Raw genomic sequence first — 19,053 nt, forward strand, 5'->3', positions numbered from 1 at the left:
GAGGTGCAGGATGTCATTTTGGAGGCCAGAAGGCCATCAACTAGAAAAGCTTACTCCGCAAAATGGAAACGTTTTTGTGTCTGGAATGAGAAAAAGGGCCAGGATCCTGGAAAACTGAATTTACATCAAATTCTACAATATTTGGCTGAACTGCTAAGCAGTGGACTTTTTCTCCTCCATCAAAGTACATGCCTGAGCCATTTCTGCAGAATACAACACTGATCCACCTTTATTCTCTCACCCTCTCTTAAGACAGTTCCTCAGAGGGGCTAAGAATTTAAGGCCTCCAAGGAAACAACCAATACCTGCTTGGGATCTTAATTTCATTCTGGAAAAATTGACCTTGCCTCCCTTTGAGCCAGCTGCCTCATCAGATTTGCAATATTTGTCCTGGAAAACAGCTTTCCTTCTGGCTATCACCTCAGCTCGTAGAGTTTCAGAGCTACAGGCTCTCATGGCTGTCCAGCCTTTTATCATCTTCCATCAGGACAGAGTTTCCTTACGAACCAACCCGTCCTTTATGCCTAAAGTGGTATCCAGGGTAGCTTTAAAATCAGGCCATACATTTACCTACTTTTTATCCTAATCCTCAAAACAAAGGGGAGAGATTACTACATTCCTTGGACATCCACAGACAGCTGCGTTATTATTTGAACAGAACAAAGCCTTTCAGAAAATCAGAACAGCTCTTTGTGGCCTATCCGGTAGGAGCTAAAGGGAAGCCAATTTCCAAACAGACAATCTCAAAATGGATAGCCCACTGCATACGCTTTTGCTATTCCTTTCATGGCAAAACTGTTCCTACAGGCATTAGAACTCATTCCACCAGGGCCACAGCCACCTCTGCAGCCTTCCTCAGAGGAGTTCCTACCAAGGATATTTTGGAAGCAGCCACTTGGAGTTCTGTGCATACCTTCTCCAAGTACTACAACCTACCATTATACTCCAAATCTAAAGCAGGCTTTGCCACTGCAGTCTTGCAAGGCATTTTGGCTCCTCCTAGTTCCAACTAGTGCCTACCACCCCTTTCTTAGCTTTGGGATTCTACCCATCTGTTATGACTGCAGCTGTATGCACGATGAACATAGTACAGTTTTGTACCTACCATAAATGTAGATGTTCGAGTGCTAATACAGCTGCAGTCCAGGTTTCCCTCCCTCCTTCCCCTCTTGGGACAGGCCTATAGGCTAACACATCCTCATACAACCTGATTGGGGTTTTCATTTATGATGTATTTGCTTGCAACTACTGTATTTTGATTATATAGCACTGCATTATCACACAAATTTATTATTGCCTTTCTTCTGGGGGCACCTTGACATCTGGGGCAAGAAAAACTGAAGAAAATGGCATTGGCTGGTTCCTTTATACCCCTGTCACACTGACGTCAGGGAAGAAGCGACGACAACCGACGCCCGACCTAGACTTTGGAATTCGGCCGACCGAGGACCCGCCTGACGGCAGGAGAACCCATCTGTTATGACTGCAGCTGTATTAGCACTCAAACATCTACATTTATGGTAGGTACAAAACTGTACTTTCCTTTTGGTTGGTATTTTCATGTCTGGAGTTTTGTCCTTGTGACACTGCCTAAAAAGGCTCCAAGTCCCAGGGGTGACAGATGAGGACCATCTCTGGCAAAGCATCAAGGTTTGTTGATCATGTCATCCCAGGCTGACAGATACTGGATCCCCTTAGAATGACACCAAAAACTAACCCAGTTATTGAAGTCAATCATTTTCTGTTTGTACTGTGGCATCATTCTAGGTGAAGGTAAAATGCTTCTTAAGACTAGGGGCATACCTGCCTGAGACACATAGCCTAAGAGCTCAGTCATATCTCTCTTCATATAGCCCAGTGAATTGCCGTTTACCCACACTTGATAGTTTTATACGAATAGTTAATGTGTTTTCCAAAGGGTTGGTTCCTCGTTTCCACCATACCATGGATCAGAATCATGGAACTTGTGTTTGGCAGTTTTGATATTTAAGCAGTATTAATTATTGCAGGGGTATCACATGTCCAGCCTTTGCCATTGTTCGGAGGATTGTAACTAAGATATGTCAGCCGTCTGGATTTTAAGTTGTATTCATATTCCTGGTGCAGGTGCTAAAATAAATTGATATCCCAACTAACCATCTTGTTTCTTTTGTGTAAGACCTGGTGTCACTGATTAGAGTGTAGTATCCCTCCCAGATTACTGGGAAGAGGCAGACTTTAAGTTGTGTTATCTATCTTTGGAAGGGTCTGTAATTCTGCAGTTTTAAGTAAGTAAACCCCATTTGTAGAATTTATGCATGTATTTGTTACAGATGGCAAGCTGAATGGGATGATTTGTCATTGTGTTTGTTCCAAATTCCATGTTACAACAGAAGTTTTTGGCATCATGTCACATTTTTGTCTTTTAGACTAAGGATGAAAGACGAAGAATGGAGAGAAGCTCAGAGAGGGTTCAACAAGATCTGGAGGGAACAGAATGAAAAATACTATCTGAAATCTTTAGACCTTCAGGGTATTAACTTCAAACAAAATGATACAAAGGTGCTGAGATCGAAGAGTCTGTTAAATGAGATAGAGGGCATATATGATGAGGTAATAAAGCATCTAATATTGAAAAGAACAATACATAAATAGAGTAAAAATGTATTTTACCCTGTAGATGTTATAAGCCAGAAGTGAATTTAGTGCAGTTGGTTGTCCAGCTCATTTATGTGAATGGTGTACCTTCTCCTGTTAATTTTCCATGCTGTATTTTAAATGCCAGTGTTCGAAGTGCACAAAGGCCATTCCTGTTTCTGTTTGCAGCTTTAAAGAGTTGTAGTAAACAGAATCCTGAAGACATTAGACATTTATTGCTCTTGATTCTTCTTACAGATTGTTGTAGTATTTCCTGTAGATAGGGTTATTGTAATTATTTTATATACTGGTGACATGGTAGATATTTATGTGTGGGATTAAGTGGTTATATAACAAGGGACCCCTCTGCAGTAGGTGATTGACAGGAGCTATGGTTTTTGAATCCATACTTCTTTCCGAAATCGTGATAATAGTATGTGTGAGGAAAATGGCCTTAAAGGAGAACCACACCCACAGACCTGAAAAAAACACGTTTATTTCATCATGTCCTGATGTTTCCTACATTTTAACACCACTTTTGGACTTTATATACATTTTGTTTAATATTTTTAAATGTAATTCCAGAGTTTGCCAACATGGGGTCAGTCATCTTGATTTTTTTAGTCTACCTCTAGGGTTTCCCACAGTGCAGTGTTTGGCTTTAAAATATTACATCATAATCCCTAAGCTGCTGTCACTGCATTGACTTTACATGTGTTTTCACACATACTCTGCTTTCTTTTAGTTAGTCAGGTGTAATTACCAATCTGAAGTAGTTAACTTCATTTATCTGCAACCTGTGGGTATTCGGATCCATATCGGATCCGAGCCTGCAACTTTTTCCAAGCATCTGCTCCAAGCTCCTCCCCTTACCCATAATCACTCACATGTCCTGCCTTCCCTCAGATCTCGTTTGCCGCTTCATGCATAAGCATCGGGATCTCTTTAGCTCCAAGTTGGGTATAGTAAGTAATAGTTTTTCTTGTACTTTTAGTGAGTGTGTGTAGTCGTTACTTTAACCCTTTCCTCCCTTTCACTGTTCATCGTTTTTTTGTGTATAAAAAAAAAAAGTTAAAGTTGTAGTTAGGTAGTATAGTAGGCCTCTCCAACCTTAGTATTTAAGTGGTAGTTTTGGCTTAAGTTTTGGCTGAGTGGGTCCTTAGTATGGCTGAGCAGCCAAAACCCACTTTTAAAAAATGCACAGTGTGTTGCCACAAGCTTTCACCGGCTGATGGCCACACTCTGTGTGTTATTTGTCTGGGTGTTCCCCATCTTTCTTTGCAATGTAGTGTGTGTGTGCGGGGTTCAGCCCTAGGGCCCTAAAAGAAAGGAAGGCAAAACTGGTAGCTAAGGGCCTTCTACCAGTTTCTGCCTTGGACACGGCGACCTCGGCACTTCCAGTAGCTGATAAAGCCCCCACCCCATCCCAGGCTGGGACTCAACCTCCCATTAAGCCTGTTGAAGGGGGGAACTAAAGGAAAAGAGAAGGGAGGGGATAGGTACCACAAGCGGTCTCCAGTGCGGGAGCCCTTCCCTAGCCCGCCTTCCACAGTGACTAGGACTACTTCTCCTTGGCTCCACTCCCCGAGGTTCCCCCCGGAGCCGACGGAGCCCTTGGACCCGAGGCCTTCATCGAGGTTGTCGCACCGACCAGCCAGATCCAAGTCGGTTGCCTCCTTGCGCTCGACTCTGACTCTGTCAGTGTTAGATATGGACAGGATGATGAGGAGGTTCATTTGCACTCAAATCCAAATGGGAGTCTTGTCAGGCCCCTATCCTGCCTGCGGTTTCGGGGTGTATGGATCCGAGGATCCTCAGAGCTGGGGGTTTGGCACCGACGGTTCCTCCAACTTCGACACCAGCAATTACCTTGAGTTCCTCGGATCAGACCTGTTCTGATCCAAGCAACTCTCGGGGCCGAGAACGGGGAGTCAGATCCGAGGGAATGGAGGTGTCTTCGACTCCGACGTTGTCTGATCCAAGCCGTTCCTTTGGAACCCCGGTTACCTCTGCCCCGATCCTCATGGCAGAGCTGGGGAGCGCTTCCTCCTTATTGGTTGCTAAGGAGGTATGCTCTCCATTGGCATTCGACGTGGTGGAGAGGGTTCTCTCCAAAGGATCAAGACCCCAGCCTATTCCCTTGGACTCTGCCCAGGCTCCCGTGGATGTGGTCATGACTCCCTTCAGCTTGTCCCAGGGACAGCCCATGCTAGAGGACTCCCAGATGGATCCCATCGTGGAACCCCCCTCCCCCCGTGACTCACGATCCCTCTTCAGAGAGTCCCCACTGAAGAGGGTCCCCGTAAGCACTCATGTAAAAGGAGGCACATGGACCCCCCCCCCCCGAGTCCCTGACAGAAGATACTGACTTAGATGAAGGTGAGGGTTCTCCCACGTCACCTCCCGAGGATGTCTCCTTTGGAGACATCATGGAGATCCTCCGCCAGAGGGGAGGTTGTGCAGCCCCAAAACCCTCTACGGATGAATCTGTATACCTGGAGGCCTTTGGCATGGTCCCATCTACATCCTGGGTGTCCCCTCCTGCGGATCCCTTAGTGGATCCTTGCGGGCATGGAAGGAGCCTGACACAATAGGGCCAGTACCAAAATGCCCGGACAGGATCCTCTCTCCTCCTTCAGACAGACAGGCCTGGTACCAAGGGATCCCCGGTGGATGCGGTGGTTGCAGCTGCTACCAAGAGGGAACTGGGACAGGAAAGTTCCTCGGTCCACCCTCCAGACAAGGAGTCTAAGGCGGTGGATCTGTTTGGGAAGCGAGTTTTTTCTTCAGCGACATTTTCTATTCAAGCGCTGAATTATTTGGCACACGTCATACGACTTCAGCGAGACCCAGTCACAGAGTTCGCTGTGTCACCCCCCAGAGTCTTTGTTGCCGGAGGACAAGCGATTATTCTCCGTGAAAATGTCGACTCTCAAATCTGTATCTAACACGTCCATGGGTCTTCTTTCCCATGCCACGAAAGGAGCAACTAGGCCAGCTGGGACTAGCGTAGCTATGAGGTAACACTCTTGGCTCAGACTGTGTCAATTCGCGGATCCCTTCAAGGTGTCCTTCACAAATGCTCCCTTCGATGGTTCTTCCCTGTTCGGGAAGACAGTACGTGACACACTGGTCCAGAGCGAGAATGACGGGAAGACTCTGTCTGCTGTCGGATTCCGCTTCTCTAGCCCTCAAAGATCCTTTTTTAAGAATCTGAGAGGGCAAAAGAAGATGTGGTCCCGAAAATCTCAGTTTTCCCGGTACTCTCAGGATAACTCAGCCCCTAGAGGCAGAGGGGGACAAGACACAGCCCCAGAGGCAGAGGGGGGCCGAGGAATTTTGGTTCTAGGGAGACCTTTTCGGACAGACCCACGCAGCACCCCTGAGGGGTTCTCCAACTGTCCTACTCTGGAGACAGTCGGGGGAAGATTATCATTGTACCTAATGGCTTTGGGAGTCCATTACTGCGGACTTTTGAGTGCTTCAAATAATATCCAGAGGCTACTCCATCCTGTTCGTTACACCTCCTGTCCAAACAAAGTGCCTCCCGGATGTTCCACCCGCTCAAAGGGAGGTGGCAGTACAAGAGATTTCAAACTGCTTCGCAAACGAGCCATCTAACTGGTTCCCCCAGATCAGTCCGGATTAGGCATTTACTCCAGGTTTTTTTTAGTGCCAAAAAAGATGGGGGGACCTCAGGCCCATATTGGGCCTGTCAACCCTGAACCTGACTGTAGCCAAGCAGAAATTCCGGATGGTCACCCTGCAGTTCATTCTACCTTATCTCCAAGAATGTGACTGGATGTGCTCAATAGATCTTCAGGATGCGTACTACCATATCAAAATTTGCAGAAGCTCCAGGAGATTCCTTCAATTCCGGCTGGGAGCCAATCATGTCCAGTTCAGAGCCCTACCACCCCCAGGGTGTTTACCAAGGTTATGGCAGTCTTAGCGGCTCACCTGAGGCTTCAGGGAATAAAGATGTTTCCTTACATAGACTATTGGCTCCTCGCTGCTGCCACCAAGCATCGTATTTGCATGGCCAGAGACTCCTTCCTGCATCTTGCAGTCAACCTAGGGAATTACCATCAATGTCTCCAAGTCCCTCTTGAACCCGGTACAGATCTTGGAGTTTATAGGGGCATTTCTGGACAACCCTACAAATGAAAGTCTTTCTTACTTGAGACAGGGTCCAGAGCCTATGGGCCCATGTATCAGCAATCCTTGGCCCCAGACTGCCAATGGCAGGCGATGTTCTCCAAACCCTAGGCTCCACATGGCCGGAGCAATCTCAATCCTTCCCTCTGTGCAATTTCACATGCGGGTGCTTCAGTGGATCCTTGCAGTACAGTGGTCTTGGCTAGACCTCCCCCATGGACTGTCCAATTCGAATCAGCAGAGCCTGCAAGACCTCTCTTCTGTGGTGGCTCCAATCGCCGGAAATCTTGGCAGGGCGACCCTTCGTAGCACCCACAGCCCAAGCCACTGTGACCATGGACGCCTCCCAGCTCAGGTGGGGGGGGCACTATTTGGGAAGTATGGTCCAAGGCACGTGGTCCCAGACCGAGACCAGATTGCATATCAGTGTTCTGGAGATGAGGGCAGTGCTTTTAGCGTTGCAAGCCTTTCATGCTGTTCTTCCCCCCAGGGACGATTGCAGTTCAGTCAGACTACATGTCTGTTGTCTAGTACATCAACAAACAGGGGGAGACCAGGTCTTACCCTCTCTGTCACAAGGCTAGGAGAGTGTGGGAGTAGGCAATCTCCACCAGTCCGTTTCTGATTGCAACACACATCCCGGGACACTCCAAAATTTTAACGGACAGATTGAGTCAGGCTATTCTAATGCCATATGCGTGGTCTCTGAAACAGTCGATAGTGGAGGAGATCTTCCTTGCATGGGGTCAGCCTTGCGATCTCTTTGCACCTCCTTTCAATGCGAAGTGCAGCGAGTTCTTTGCTCTGATCCCCTCACCAGGGGACTCCCCTAAAGACGCTGTCATCCATGCTCGGCCTCCGGGTTACTGTATGTTTACCCCCCCCCCGTTATCTCTCATTCCAAAGTTTCTTCTGAAAGCTTGCCGACTAGGGTGCAAAGTGATCTCCCATTGCCCCGTTATGGCCTCGTCAGGTGTGGGTCCCCTTCCTCTGGTCTCATGTTCTAACTCCTCCTCGGATTCTGGATCCTTGCCTGGATCTCATCTCTCATCCTTCAGGCATCTGTCCACCTGACCTGGACAGCCTCAAGCTGACGGCTTGGTTGCTTCAGTTCCCCTGATTGCTAGGACTGCCGGTCTGTCATCTTCAGTGAGGACTATTCTGTTGGCATCCCATAAGGCTTCCACCAGGAAGATTTACCGCAGCAGATGGAAACACTTCAATATTTGGATTTCTCAGAGGTACCTAGATCCCTTTACAGCCCCGTTCCTGCAGTGTTGGAGTTTTTGGCCAATATTTTCTAACAAGGGGCTAGTTCCTCCACGATAAAAGTGCAACTGGTGGCCATATCTAATTTTCATGTCAGTGAAAATATGAATGCTCTGGCCTCTTTGAGACTGTGTAAAGCTTTTCTGAAAGGCACCTTTCTTTTGCGCTCTCCCGTTAAGGACTCAGTCCCTCCTAGGGACCTTACCCTAGTTCTTCAGGCGTTAGTTGCTCCTCCCTTTGAACCTGTAGCATCAGTAGATTTGAAGTTCTTACCCTGGAAGACAGCCTTCCTAGTGGCCATTACTTTGGCCAGGAAAGTCTCTGAGATTCAAGCTTTGTCTGCTGTGCCCCCTTACTTGATCTTTCATAAAGACAGGGTCTCGCTCCGCACGAACCCTTCCTTCTTACCGAAAATTGCTTCTGAATCAAACATTAATCAGACAATTAACCTGCCTGTTTTCCTTCCAAATATTCAGAGCAAGGGTGAATATAAACTGCATTTGCTAGATGTTCATAAACAGCTTTGTTTCTATTTACACAGAACTAAACCCTTTTGTAAGTCCAGCCAGTTATTCCTGTCCTTTTCTAGACCCTTTTTGGGCAAAGCCATATCCAAGGTCTCCTTAGCTAGATGGATTACACAATGTGTACTGCAAGTCTATAAGGACAAAGGTCTGTCCCCGCCTGGTCCTGTTAAAGCTCATTCTACCAGATCTATGGCAACTTCTGCTTCTTTTTTGGTCTAGGGTTTCACTGGATGATATCTGTGCAGCAGTGACCTGGCAAGGTCACATACATTCATTTCTCATTATAAGTTGGATTTGATCTCTAGAGGGAGAGCATCCTTTGGTTCTGTGGTGCTCAGGAATATCCTTCCATGAAGGCCTCCAATGAGGGCCTCCCAGGAGTTTTGGTAGCTGGGGACTCTGTCCCACAGGTTGCAGATAAATTAAGTTAACTACTTCAGATAAAGAAGTTATGTACTCACCATAACGTTCCATCTGAGTAGTTATACTTCATTTTCTGCAACCGTCCCGCCCTCTTTCCCCCGAACCTGTTCTAGGTTAGTGATGTTATTGAGTTGCTGATGGTCTGGATAGTGGCAAACTCGATTTGAGGGAAGGTAGGAGATGTCAGGGATTATGGTTAAGGGTAGGAGCTTGGAGCAGATGCTTGGAAAAAGTTGCTGGCTCAGATCCAATATGGATCCGAATACCCAGAGGTTGCAGAGAATGAAGTATAACTATTTGGATGGAATGTTATGGTGAGTACATAACTTTTTTTTTTCTTACAGATAGGGATGATCACGCAGAATTGTATTTTCAATGCCTGTTGCATCTTTTTCTGTCTACCTACTTACAGTGGGACACTTATTTTTGCTGCACCGTAGTCTCTTTCTGTCTTCATATTTTAATCCTTACATTGTTTGGCAAAACTTCCAGTTTCATTTTTAGGAATTCTAGTATGCTGACGACTCTCCACTAATCTGCTCAGCCCCCTCACCCCAGGATCTACAAACAACAATGCAAAAATCCTTCCAGGACATTGAAAACTACCTCGCTAACCACCAACTCATATTAAACCCTAACAGAACCAAGTTAGTTGCTTTCAATTATAATAAACCCAAAACATGTCTGACTCCATTTTCAATCCTGTCCACAAACGGAACCAAAATAGAACCCACTAACCAAACCAGACTTGTAGGTGTCACAATTGATGAAAGCCTAAGTTTCAATACACACATCTCCCTCACCATTAAAAAAAGTCCACTCTAAACTAGGCACCCTATGTAGAATTAAACCTTACCTTACAGATATTGCCATACTAGCCACTGCCTGCACACAACTACTCTTCACCCTCCTATACAGCTCCCAAGTATTTACAAACATTCATAAATCAGACCTAAATAATCGTGAGTCATGCTACAACAAAATTGCCAAATTCGCTACTGGCCACCCCTATAGAACCCACCACCGCTCAAAAACAAAAAAAAACACTAAATAAAGTGGGGGGCTTTGTCCACCACACCCCCTATGTGGGGGCCTGTGCCCCCCACACACACCCTACTTAAATATACTAACTCCGAGATCGCACTACAATGGAGGAAAGACACAACCCGGAATCCCTGGGAAAAAATTTGCTGTTCCGGCCATTCGCTATTTTGCCGGTTCAACACTTAGTGTTCGACCTAACAGCGTTTGATCATCTGATCGTTCGCTGAACTTAAGTAGACCCTTTTTTTTTCAGTCTGTGGGTGCGGTTCTCCTTTAAGCTCGTATAGTAAATGAGCACTACTGCACTAGGCAATAACCAATGCCAGCTACTGTCTTCCTATTGTAATTCCAAGACTCAAAGTGAAATCTTTTTTTTTTTTTTTAAGTATGAAAATGCAGAACAGTGAATGTTGAACTCTGTGATCTCTTTTAAAGTTGTTTGTTTCAAGGGGCCCCAGTACCCCACACTTGTATATACCAACTCTGAGATTGACATGTCTCAGAAAAAGGGGAACACCCCAAGAAAGAGCCGTGTTGAACTTTGAATATACTGGTGTTCATTTTCACTGTCAGACCATTGCCTTGCAGTGTTATCTTACTAAAAAGTAACTGGATTTTGACTAAAACTTTTCCATTCACACATGCACGCACTCACACTCACACACACACCTTCACACCCACACTCAAGAAATTCTGGAAGATGATGCTAAATACCTTTGAGTGTTACAACCCCTACCTGCTTTTATGGTGACTCACTGCCACCAGGTGCAGCAGTTTGGCATACCAAGGTTACAAAATAATGTCCACTCTTAAAAGTAAGCAAACTGCAGAGTAATAAATTATGGTACCTATAGCTTAGCAACACTTCTTGATACTTAACAGCACAGTCTGCCACCACCAAGATATACTGCTTACCTGTGCTGAGTGCTGAAAGCCCCCCATCCACTATTAGAAATGGTTCTTCAGTAAGAGGCAAGGGTGTCAAAGGAGCCTCAGCTCCTGTCTTACCTTTTCTCACCACTGTCTTGCATTGTCCTGTTAACATCTTTTGCATTGCCTGGCCAATAGAAATGTTGCAAAGACCTTGGATGTCTTGACTGAAGTCACTGTTGCAGTATTCATAATGAAGGAGTTATCACTGATGACTTCCAACTAGGATATCAAAGCTTTACCTTCCCAAGCTCGTGTACCAGATGTGTGACCTCACCTTGTAAGCATAGGGGTATACAGGTGTAATATGAGCGTAATCCTCCGACTATCTTGCCACCAGCCCAAATGCAAATTGTGTATTTTATGGATGACTGATTGTTTGGTCATTGGTATCATTGTTTCATCTAAACTGATCAAGTGCCCCACTGGGGATCCTTCCTTTGCTTTTCAAGTATTTTGATTACTGGTATTAGATGTCAGCTAGAAGAGGCAAGTGTGAGTATTGTGGGCAGATTACGTACGATGACTTCCATACCCAATCTCTTTTCCACTTAGGGGCAGAACACACCAACAAGGCCTGTCCATTTGCCAATCATTTGTGCCTAAGGCATTATGATCCTGTTTGTCCTCGCTTAATACTTTTCTAGAGACCCAATTTCTTGAATGCTTGGCCCACTCCAAGATGGTGGATTCCTGTTTCCTGGATGTTGCGCTACCTCTTAAAAAGCTTAAAAATACTAGGCCAGCAACTCTGTCCGCTTTCTATCTACAACATACCTGCTGATGTTTCAGAACTCCCAGTGTGTTCCACCTCATATGCCCTCTATTGAGACCGTGTCAGAGGCTGTTATGACTGAGGAACCCACAGATAAAGCTGAACCACATATCCTCTTGGAAGGTCCAAAGGGCATTTCCCAGGTACTAGCTGGATAGAGGATCTCAGGTAAACTTACTGAGAATGTCAGGATTCTGAACCACCACATTTGGTTCAGTCTGACATCACACCAAAGGAGAAATGCCAAAAAACTATACATGTAACTTCTTCCCCTTCTCCTCCTAGGGAGGAAGAATGGATAGATTTTTCTCAAGGCCTACACAAAGCCACTGTGACCCTGAAGCTACCCTCCATTTCTTCACAGCATACCGCCCGACCCCTCAAAAGGTTGTGTGGATTCATCTCCTTCTGAAGATGAGGAGGCTTCTGATTCACGTCATTCCATGACGTATTCTTCTCAGATGTACTCCCCTGACCAAGTCCATTCAGATGATGACGACTCTTCTGTGGAAGAAGCTTCTTTTGGAAAGTATAAACATGATGAAACATTTTGAGTGGAAGTCTAGGCAGATTACAGGGGTTCAGAAAAGATGCAACTTCTTGGAAATCTTCTTGGAAATGGGCAGTCCCCAGTTTCCCCTGTTGTTGAGATCTTCTGAGATGCCTTTTAGTCCACTTCTGCTGCTCCTGACTTGCAGCCTCCTACCCCCAAAAGGGCAGAGAAATATTATAAAGTCACTGATGATCTTATGTTTAAGAATCCTGTGCCAGCTCCCTCTGCAGTACCTCTCTGTCTCCAGATAAACCTTCTAATCTTCCTAATGCCATTGTCTCCCTTCACACAATGTTATAACAGGGGTATGGATAGTTGGGGGTAAAAAGTTTTATACCTCCTCTACTTTGGCATTCAAGGCTATAAGTTACCAAACCCAAATGCCCAAGTATTTATCCATTTTCAATTCTTTAAACAAAGTAGTGGTGGATTCATAAGGGACTGATTCTAAACAGCAAATGTCAAATGACTACACAGATAGCCATGCACAGCATTAAATGTGGTTATGATGCTATAGAGGCCTCATCCAGAACAGCTGGCACCAGTTCCGCCCTCCACAGCTATGCATGCTTGCACAGTGAACCCATACCTGAAGACTTGAAAGCTAAAATTATAAATTTCCCTTTAAATAAAAATCTCCTGTTTGCACCTCAGGCAGCCAGTCTTTTCCAAACCCTCCAAGAACGAGAGACTGCAGACAGCTTCTGTTAACCCTCTGTACCTAGGTACCAAATGAATTACCCACCTTTTTGTTAGAAGAGATGCTAGACCCAGTAAGAAACACAGGGAGGCACCCATAAAGAGATTCCCAGAGAACACAGAGAGATTCCTTTTCAGGGAGGGTCTCCCTTTGGGACAAGTCTTTGTTACGATCTACAAAGTCTACCCCCAAGTTGGCCCTTCCCTTCTCAAAAAGGCTTACTCAGTCAATCTAAACCTAGAAAAAGATTACCACAGACCACTGCTGCCTTCTTTTATAAAAAAGGGCTACTCCATGTCTTGAATGGAAATCCTCCTCTAAATGGCAGGCCAACCCTCCTCCACACAACCAGAGCCACCTGCTTCTACCCATCCTTTGGGAATTGCAGGCACAATAGAACCAGTACCCCAGGAATTTGTGGAGATAGGCTATTTCATAATTTTCCTAGTACCAAGGAAAGAAAGGAAAGAGCAATGGAGACCCATAACTGTCTGTCTCTCTGCTAAATACATTTATAAAAGTGCCATAGTTCTAAATGCTTTCCCTTCAAACAATGCTTCCATTCATTCTGCCTCAAGCTTTTCTAGTACCTCCAGATCTAAAAGATGCCTAACTCCATATTCCAATTCAACCCTTTTGCATTAGCTTCCTTCTTTTTTGTGCTGAGTCTTCTCACTTTCAGTTTACCGCTTTGTATTTTGGGCTTTCCACAGCCCCACAAGTTTTCACAAAGTGTCTTTCACCAGTAATTGCTTCTGTTAAACACAGGAATCCACATGTTTCCCTACTTAAGACTATTTGTTAATCCAAGACTCCCTCCTGTCCTCAGATACTCCTGTAAAGTCTCCAACTAACCTTAACCCTTCTTTCATAGTTGAGGTTCACTAACTGCTACAAGAAGTTCTCCTTGCAGCCAGCTCTGAACTTGGTTTTCCTGGGCTGCAGATTGGACACCATAAGGATACAGACCTACCTACCTCAGGAAGAGGCACAGAGCCTTGCAGTTTACTTTCAAGTTTTACCTGACTTCCTTCAACCAGTACTCAGCAAGAGATAAGGGCTTTGGGATTCATGGCAGCAGCTATTCCAATGCTTTCCTCTAACCAGACTGGATATGAGGAAAATCCAGTGGGACCTGAAAACAGTTTGGTCCCAACACCCTCTTCTTCTGGACACAGTGATCCCTCCATTACCTTGTCTAATGAGAGAGTTCTCCAGGCGAAGGGACCATGTGATACTCAACCCAGACTTCCCTTCACTCCACCACTTTGAGTTCAAGAAGTGCACATAGATGCCTCGGACGAGGCATGGGAAGTTTGGACAGGGATAGACTATTTATTTATTTATTTACATTTGTTGACCGGGCTAGTCTAACTGGATACATGTCCATTTTCAGTAGAGGCCCGGGGAGAAAAGCTCCAAGCAAAAGAAAAAAAAAATATTGTTATACAATATTAATATAAAAAGCTATCATCAAGTACAGATAATAACAGTATTGCAATATTTGTGAAAGAGAAAAAGAAAAAACAATGCTATTGTGTTCTGAGGTATTTAGAAGGGAATGAACTAGGAACAAATGCAGAATAAACAAAAACAAGTTTTTTTTTTTTTTTTTTTAGGTAGGAAACATAGTACAGCAAAAAGGACATTGAAATATGTGAGTGATATAATACACTGAAGAAGTGAATTAAAAGGAGAGCAGGAATGAGTAAGGAGGAAAATCAGTCAGGGTTTGTGCAGGGACAAAAGCATGTCTTGTCTAAGGGACAAGGCACTAAGTTCAGAGCATGTGTCAACTGAAACTACTAACATGTTAACAAGAAGGAGATGAGGGCCCTCATCCAAGCCCTTCAAGTCTTTTTACATGCTTGGAGGCCAGGTCCTCCAAGAGTGTTCAGAGACATCACCACAGTCATATGGTACATAAGGAAAGAGGAACCAGGTCTTACAAACTGGGCAGATTGGCACAGACTGCCTGGGATATTGCCAACCAGAAAAATATGTCTTTGGTAAAATGTACATTCCTTCACAGGACAATGTGTTGGCAGATAAATTGAGCAGGAACTTGGAGGATCCTTATGAATGGACCTTCAACAGACGGGTCTTTCTTAACAAGAGGACACCTCAGATGGACCTATTTGTATTAGTGACCAACAAACAGCTACCCTGTTTTGTACAAGGGGCCCTTGTCACTTAACCTGGAGGGGGATGCATGCTTTCAGTTTTCAGTGGACAGGGAGATTCCTGTACTCCTTTCCTCCTCTACTGCTCATCTCAAAGTTTCTTCTAAAGGCCCAAAAAGAAAAGCCACATCTCTTGATAGTGATCCCCTTTGGGCCAAGACAAAATTGGTTTCTTCTGCATTTTGACCTAACCAGGGGAAGCTACTACAAACTGCCACTACATGCTGATTTCATCACACAGCTGAAGGATTAATACTACATCCCAGCTTGTCATCCCTAAACCTAACATTGTGGATGATAGGGTTCTAATTCCTTACAGGCACCTCTTTTCAGAGGACTGTAATTAAAGTTCTCTAAGAAGCCAAGAGACCCACCATTCAAATCCTACATAGTGAAATGAAAGAGATTTTCCTTTTGGTGCTAAGAGAATGGACAGAACCCCAACAAATCACAGGTACCTTCGATACTAAAATATCTTTGTGAGCTCATACATACAGATCTGATGATGTTAATCTTCATTCATTCCTTACTGATGGGTGTTGGTTCAGTCCTCGGAACCGAGCCGTCCTTATAACAAGCTTGTGCCAGCCAAAAAACTCTTGAGCTAAGCTTTACCCATAATGCCCCTCTCCCTGTTACCTCAGATCTTGTTTGCCATGTAGTTATCAAGATGTGTCAAGCCAGTTCTCGGCTAAGTAGTTTAAAAATGTTATTATTCTAAAATGTTTCTACATTTTTTTTTCCTCTTTTTTTACTTTGATAATCCCCTTCTGCTATTGGTCGCTAAACCTTTACCCCTTATAAAGTGCTTTTCCCTTACTAGCTTAGTAATCTGTAGTACCATTGTTGGTGCAGGCCTTCCCTCTCTGTCTCTACCTTCTTTCCCCTTACCTCTTGAGGTAATCTTAGTGCCATCGTTGGTATCCCTTCCTTTTTTTTTTCCAAAAAAACAAACTTTCCTGTATCTGCTTTTTAGACAAATGAACAGACAGAACAGATGTTCTTCGTGTTTCACTGTTGCAGTCATTACACTTGGGTTATCCTGCTGGCCGGCTACCCTCAGTCGGCCTGAATTCCAAAGTCTAGGTCCGGCGTCGGTTGCTGTCGCCTCTTCCCTGACATCAGTGCACCAGGGGTATAAAAGATGCAGCCAACGCCATTTTCTTCAGTCTTTCTTGCTGCGCGGTGCCCGAAGCATAAGCAGTTCACAAGTGCCGGTTGGCCGACTCCTGAGATTTTCGTGTTCGAATTTCAGATCCGAAGTCTTCATTAGAAGCTAAGTACCCCGTTGGAGAAACTTTTTTCTTGCTCCAGACCAATGTCAGAAAAAGTTAATAATTGTATTTCTTGTGGGAAGCAAATACCTCATAAGGACTTTCATTCCTAATGTATTCCTTGCCTAGGCCCTGACCACGACGTTGCTAGTTGTCGGTTTTGTGCTAGATTTAACCAACACACTATTAAGCGTCGGTACGATTTTGCATTACACTACTTTGGCAAAAGATTTAATTATACAATGTCGTCGGATAGCCATCCGACTACTGGAATTCACAAGAAACGCAAAGAAAAAGAAAAGGACAGGCATCCGAGGTCCAAAACCGACGACAAGCCTTCTTCTAAGCCAGTCGCCAGTTCTCAGTGAGGTGCCTTTGCAGCCCCTGACGCCCGCTACTTTAGAGCCGCAGGCCGCTACCGACTTCCACGTGGAGTCAACTAGGCCACTGGAAGCTCAAGGTATTGGACCTTTGGAGACTATTCTCTCAGATGGGTCCGGAGCCGCTGAGCAGGCATCAGCTTCTGAGGGTGTTTTCAGACCTACTCAATTATACATTAAAACAACTTCAGCGTCCAAGGCAAAGGCTAAAGCACCTTTAAAGACAAAGAAACAAGTACAACAGCCTCATGGACAGTCCTCCATGCCCAAAAAGCAGATGCTCAGAATGGCCGAAGACTTACTTTGATCAGGGGTTCCCATCCCCCTCCTGATAAAAGGCCTAGGCAAGAGACAGAATATGAATCTTCAGATCAGGTTTCCATTTCATCTGATTCCTCTTCTGATCAGGAATACACTCTTCCTCCCTATGAGGATTCTGATGCTGAAAAATCTATCCCTTCAGCTTCTCCTCCTGAGGATTACTCTTTTGGTGAAACCTTGCATACCATGAGAGAGCATTTCCACTGGGAGAGCCAAGATTTTTCACAATCTAAGAAAAGGCTCAGAAACTTCCTTTTACTACCACAACACAGGCCCCTAGCTATTCCACCTGTGTTAGACACTGTTGATGTATTTTCAGAGTCCAGTCTGACCCCTGATTCCTTACCTCCAGCTCCTGTTAAGCCGGACAAGTACTACAGGGTTCCTGACTCTCTCAAATTCCTTTTCAAAAACCCTGCTGCTGACCCAGAAACTATCTCTCAGGGTTCCAAAGGGGTCAAGGCTTCCACTGCAAAAAACCCTACCCCCTCTGACAGGGATTCCAGGGCATTGGACATATGGGGAAAAAAAGATTTACACTTCTGCTACTTTGGCTATAAGGGCTTTAAATTGTCAGTTTCATATGCTCAAATACCAGCAATATATTATGTCACTGCTTAAACAGAAAATGTTGATAAATTCTGAATGTGCAGAAAACAAAGAAATGCAGGAGTTATTGCATGCAGCTGAACAAGTTGGAAAGCATACTTTGCAATGTGGTTTTGATTCTTTGGAGGCTTCCTGCAGAGCCGCTGTTACAGGTTCTGTCATCAGGAGGCATGCTTGGTTAAAGGAACAAAATCTGCCTGATCATGTCAAAGCAAAATTATTAGATGCCCCATTACAGCTTGATACCTTGTTTGGTGTTAAAGCAGAAGGGGTGTTAAAGAAAATGGAGGACAAAGCTAAATGTATGCAAACGGTTAAGGATTTCTTACAGGTACAGCCTCCAAGATTTAGCAGGCACTGGCCTACAAAGAATTGATCCTTTCCAGTGTCAGACCGACCACAAAGGGGCAGGTACAGATGCCCAAGAGGCAGATCCCAGCCCCAAGGTTCGTACAGGTCTAAACAATGGGGTGCTTCTACCTGCAAAAGTGGAGAAGACAAATCACAGCCATACAGGAAACAGTCCCAGTGACTTCCCCCTGCCTGCACCAAACACTTATCTTCTGGCAGCACCTTTGGGGGGAAAACTAGCACTTTTTTCTCAAAATTGGCACATAATAACCCAGGACAAATGGGTCCTAGACAGTGTCACAAGGCTGGAAGTTTCACTTCTATACCCTGCCAAGGACAAACGTTTGGCCAGACCTGCCAAAACATTAATGGGCAGAGGCTCAAAAGCAAGTTACATCCCTCATGGACATGAGGGCCATTCAACAAGTACCAGAGCAAGAGCAGGGACAAAGATTCTATTCAAGACTGTTCTTGGTTCCAAGAAAGGACAAGACCTATAGACCAATACTGGACCCATCTATTCTAAACACATTTCTGGATATTCCAAAATTCAAAATGTTGACTCCACAGCAACTTCTGCCCATGCTGGACAAGAAGGCTTGGCTTGTGACTTTAGACCTAAAAGAGGGCATACCTGCATGTCCCAATCAGACAAACATGCAGAAGATACCTCAGATTCAAAGCTGGCTCAATGCACTACCAATTCTCTGCACTGCCCTTTGGCTTATCTACTGTGCCCAGGGTCTTCACAAAGTGCCTGGCACCAGTAATTGCATTCTGCAGACAAAGAGGAATACAAATATATCCTTTCTTGGATGACTGCCTCATTCAAGCAGAGAAAAGGACATTCTACTACAGCATCTGGCATTTGTAAAGAGATTTCTAACAGGCCTAGGGTACACAGTCAGTGAAAAGAAATCAAAACTAGTACCCTCTCAAG

General features: G+C 44.9%; 1 protein-coding gene across 1 annotated transcript in view; it reads left to right on the forward strand.

Moving 5' to 3' along the window:
* Window positions 1-19,053, forward strand: part of LOC122806648 (paired amphipathic helix protein Sin3a-like) — a 1,265,677-nt gene that overhangs the window by 844,755 nt on the left and 401,869 nt on the right. Inside the window, exon 10 of the mRNA XM_044077239.1 lies at window positions 2,409-2,592. Coding sequence (XP_043933174.1) covers window positions 2,409-2,592 — 184 coding nt within the window. The remainder of the gene's footprint in view (window positions 1-2,408; window positions 2,593-19,053) is intronic.

Source organism: Protopterus annectens, chromosome 7.part0 (assembly GCF_019279795.1).
Source record: "Protopterus annectens isolate FY-2018-M chromosome 7.part0, PAN1.0, whole genome shotgun sequence".
Lineage (NCBI taxonomy): Eukaryota > Metazoa > Chordata > Ceratodontiformes > Protopteridae > Protopterus > Protopterus annectens.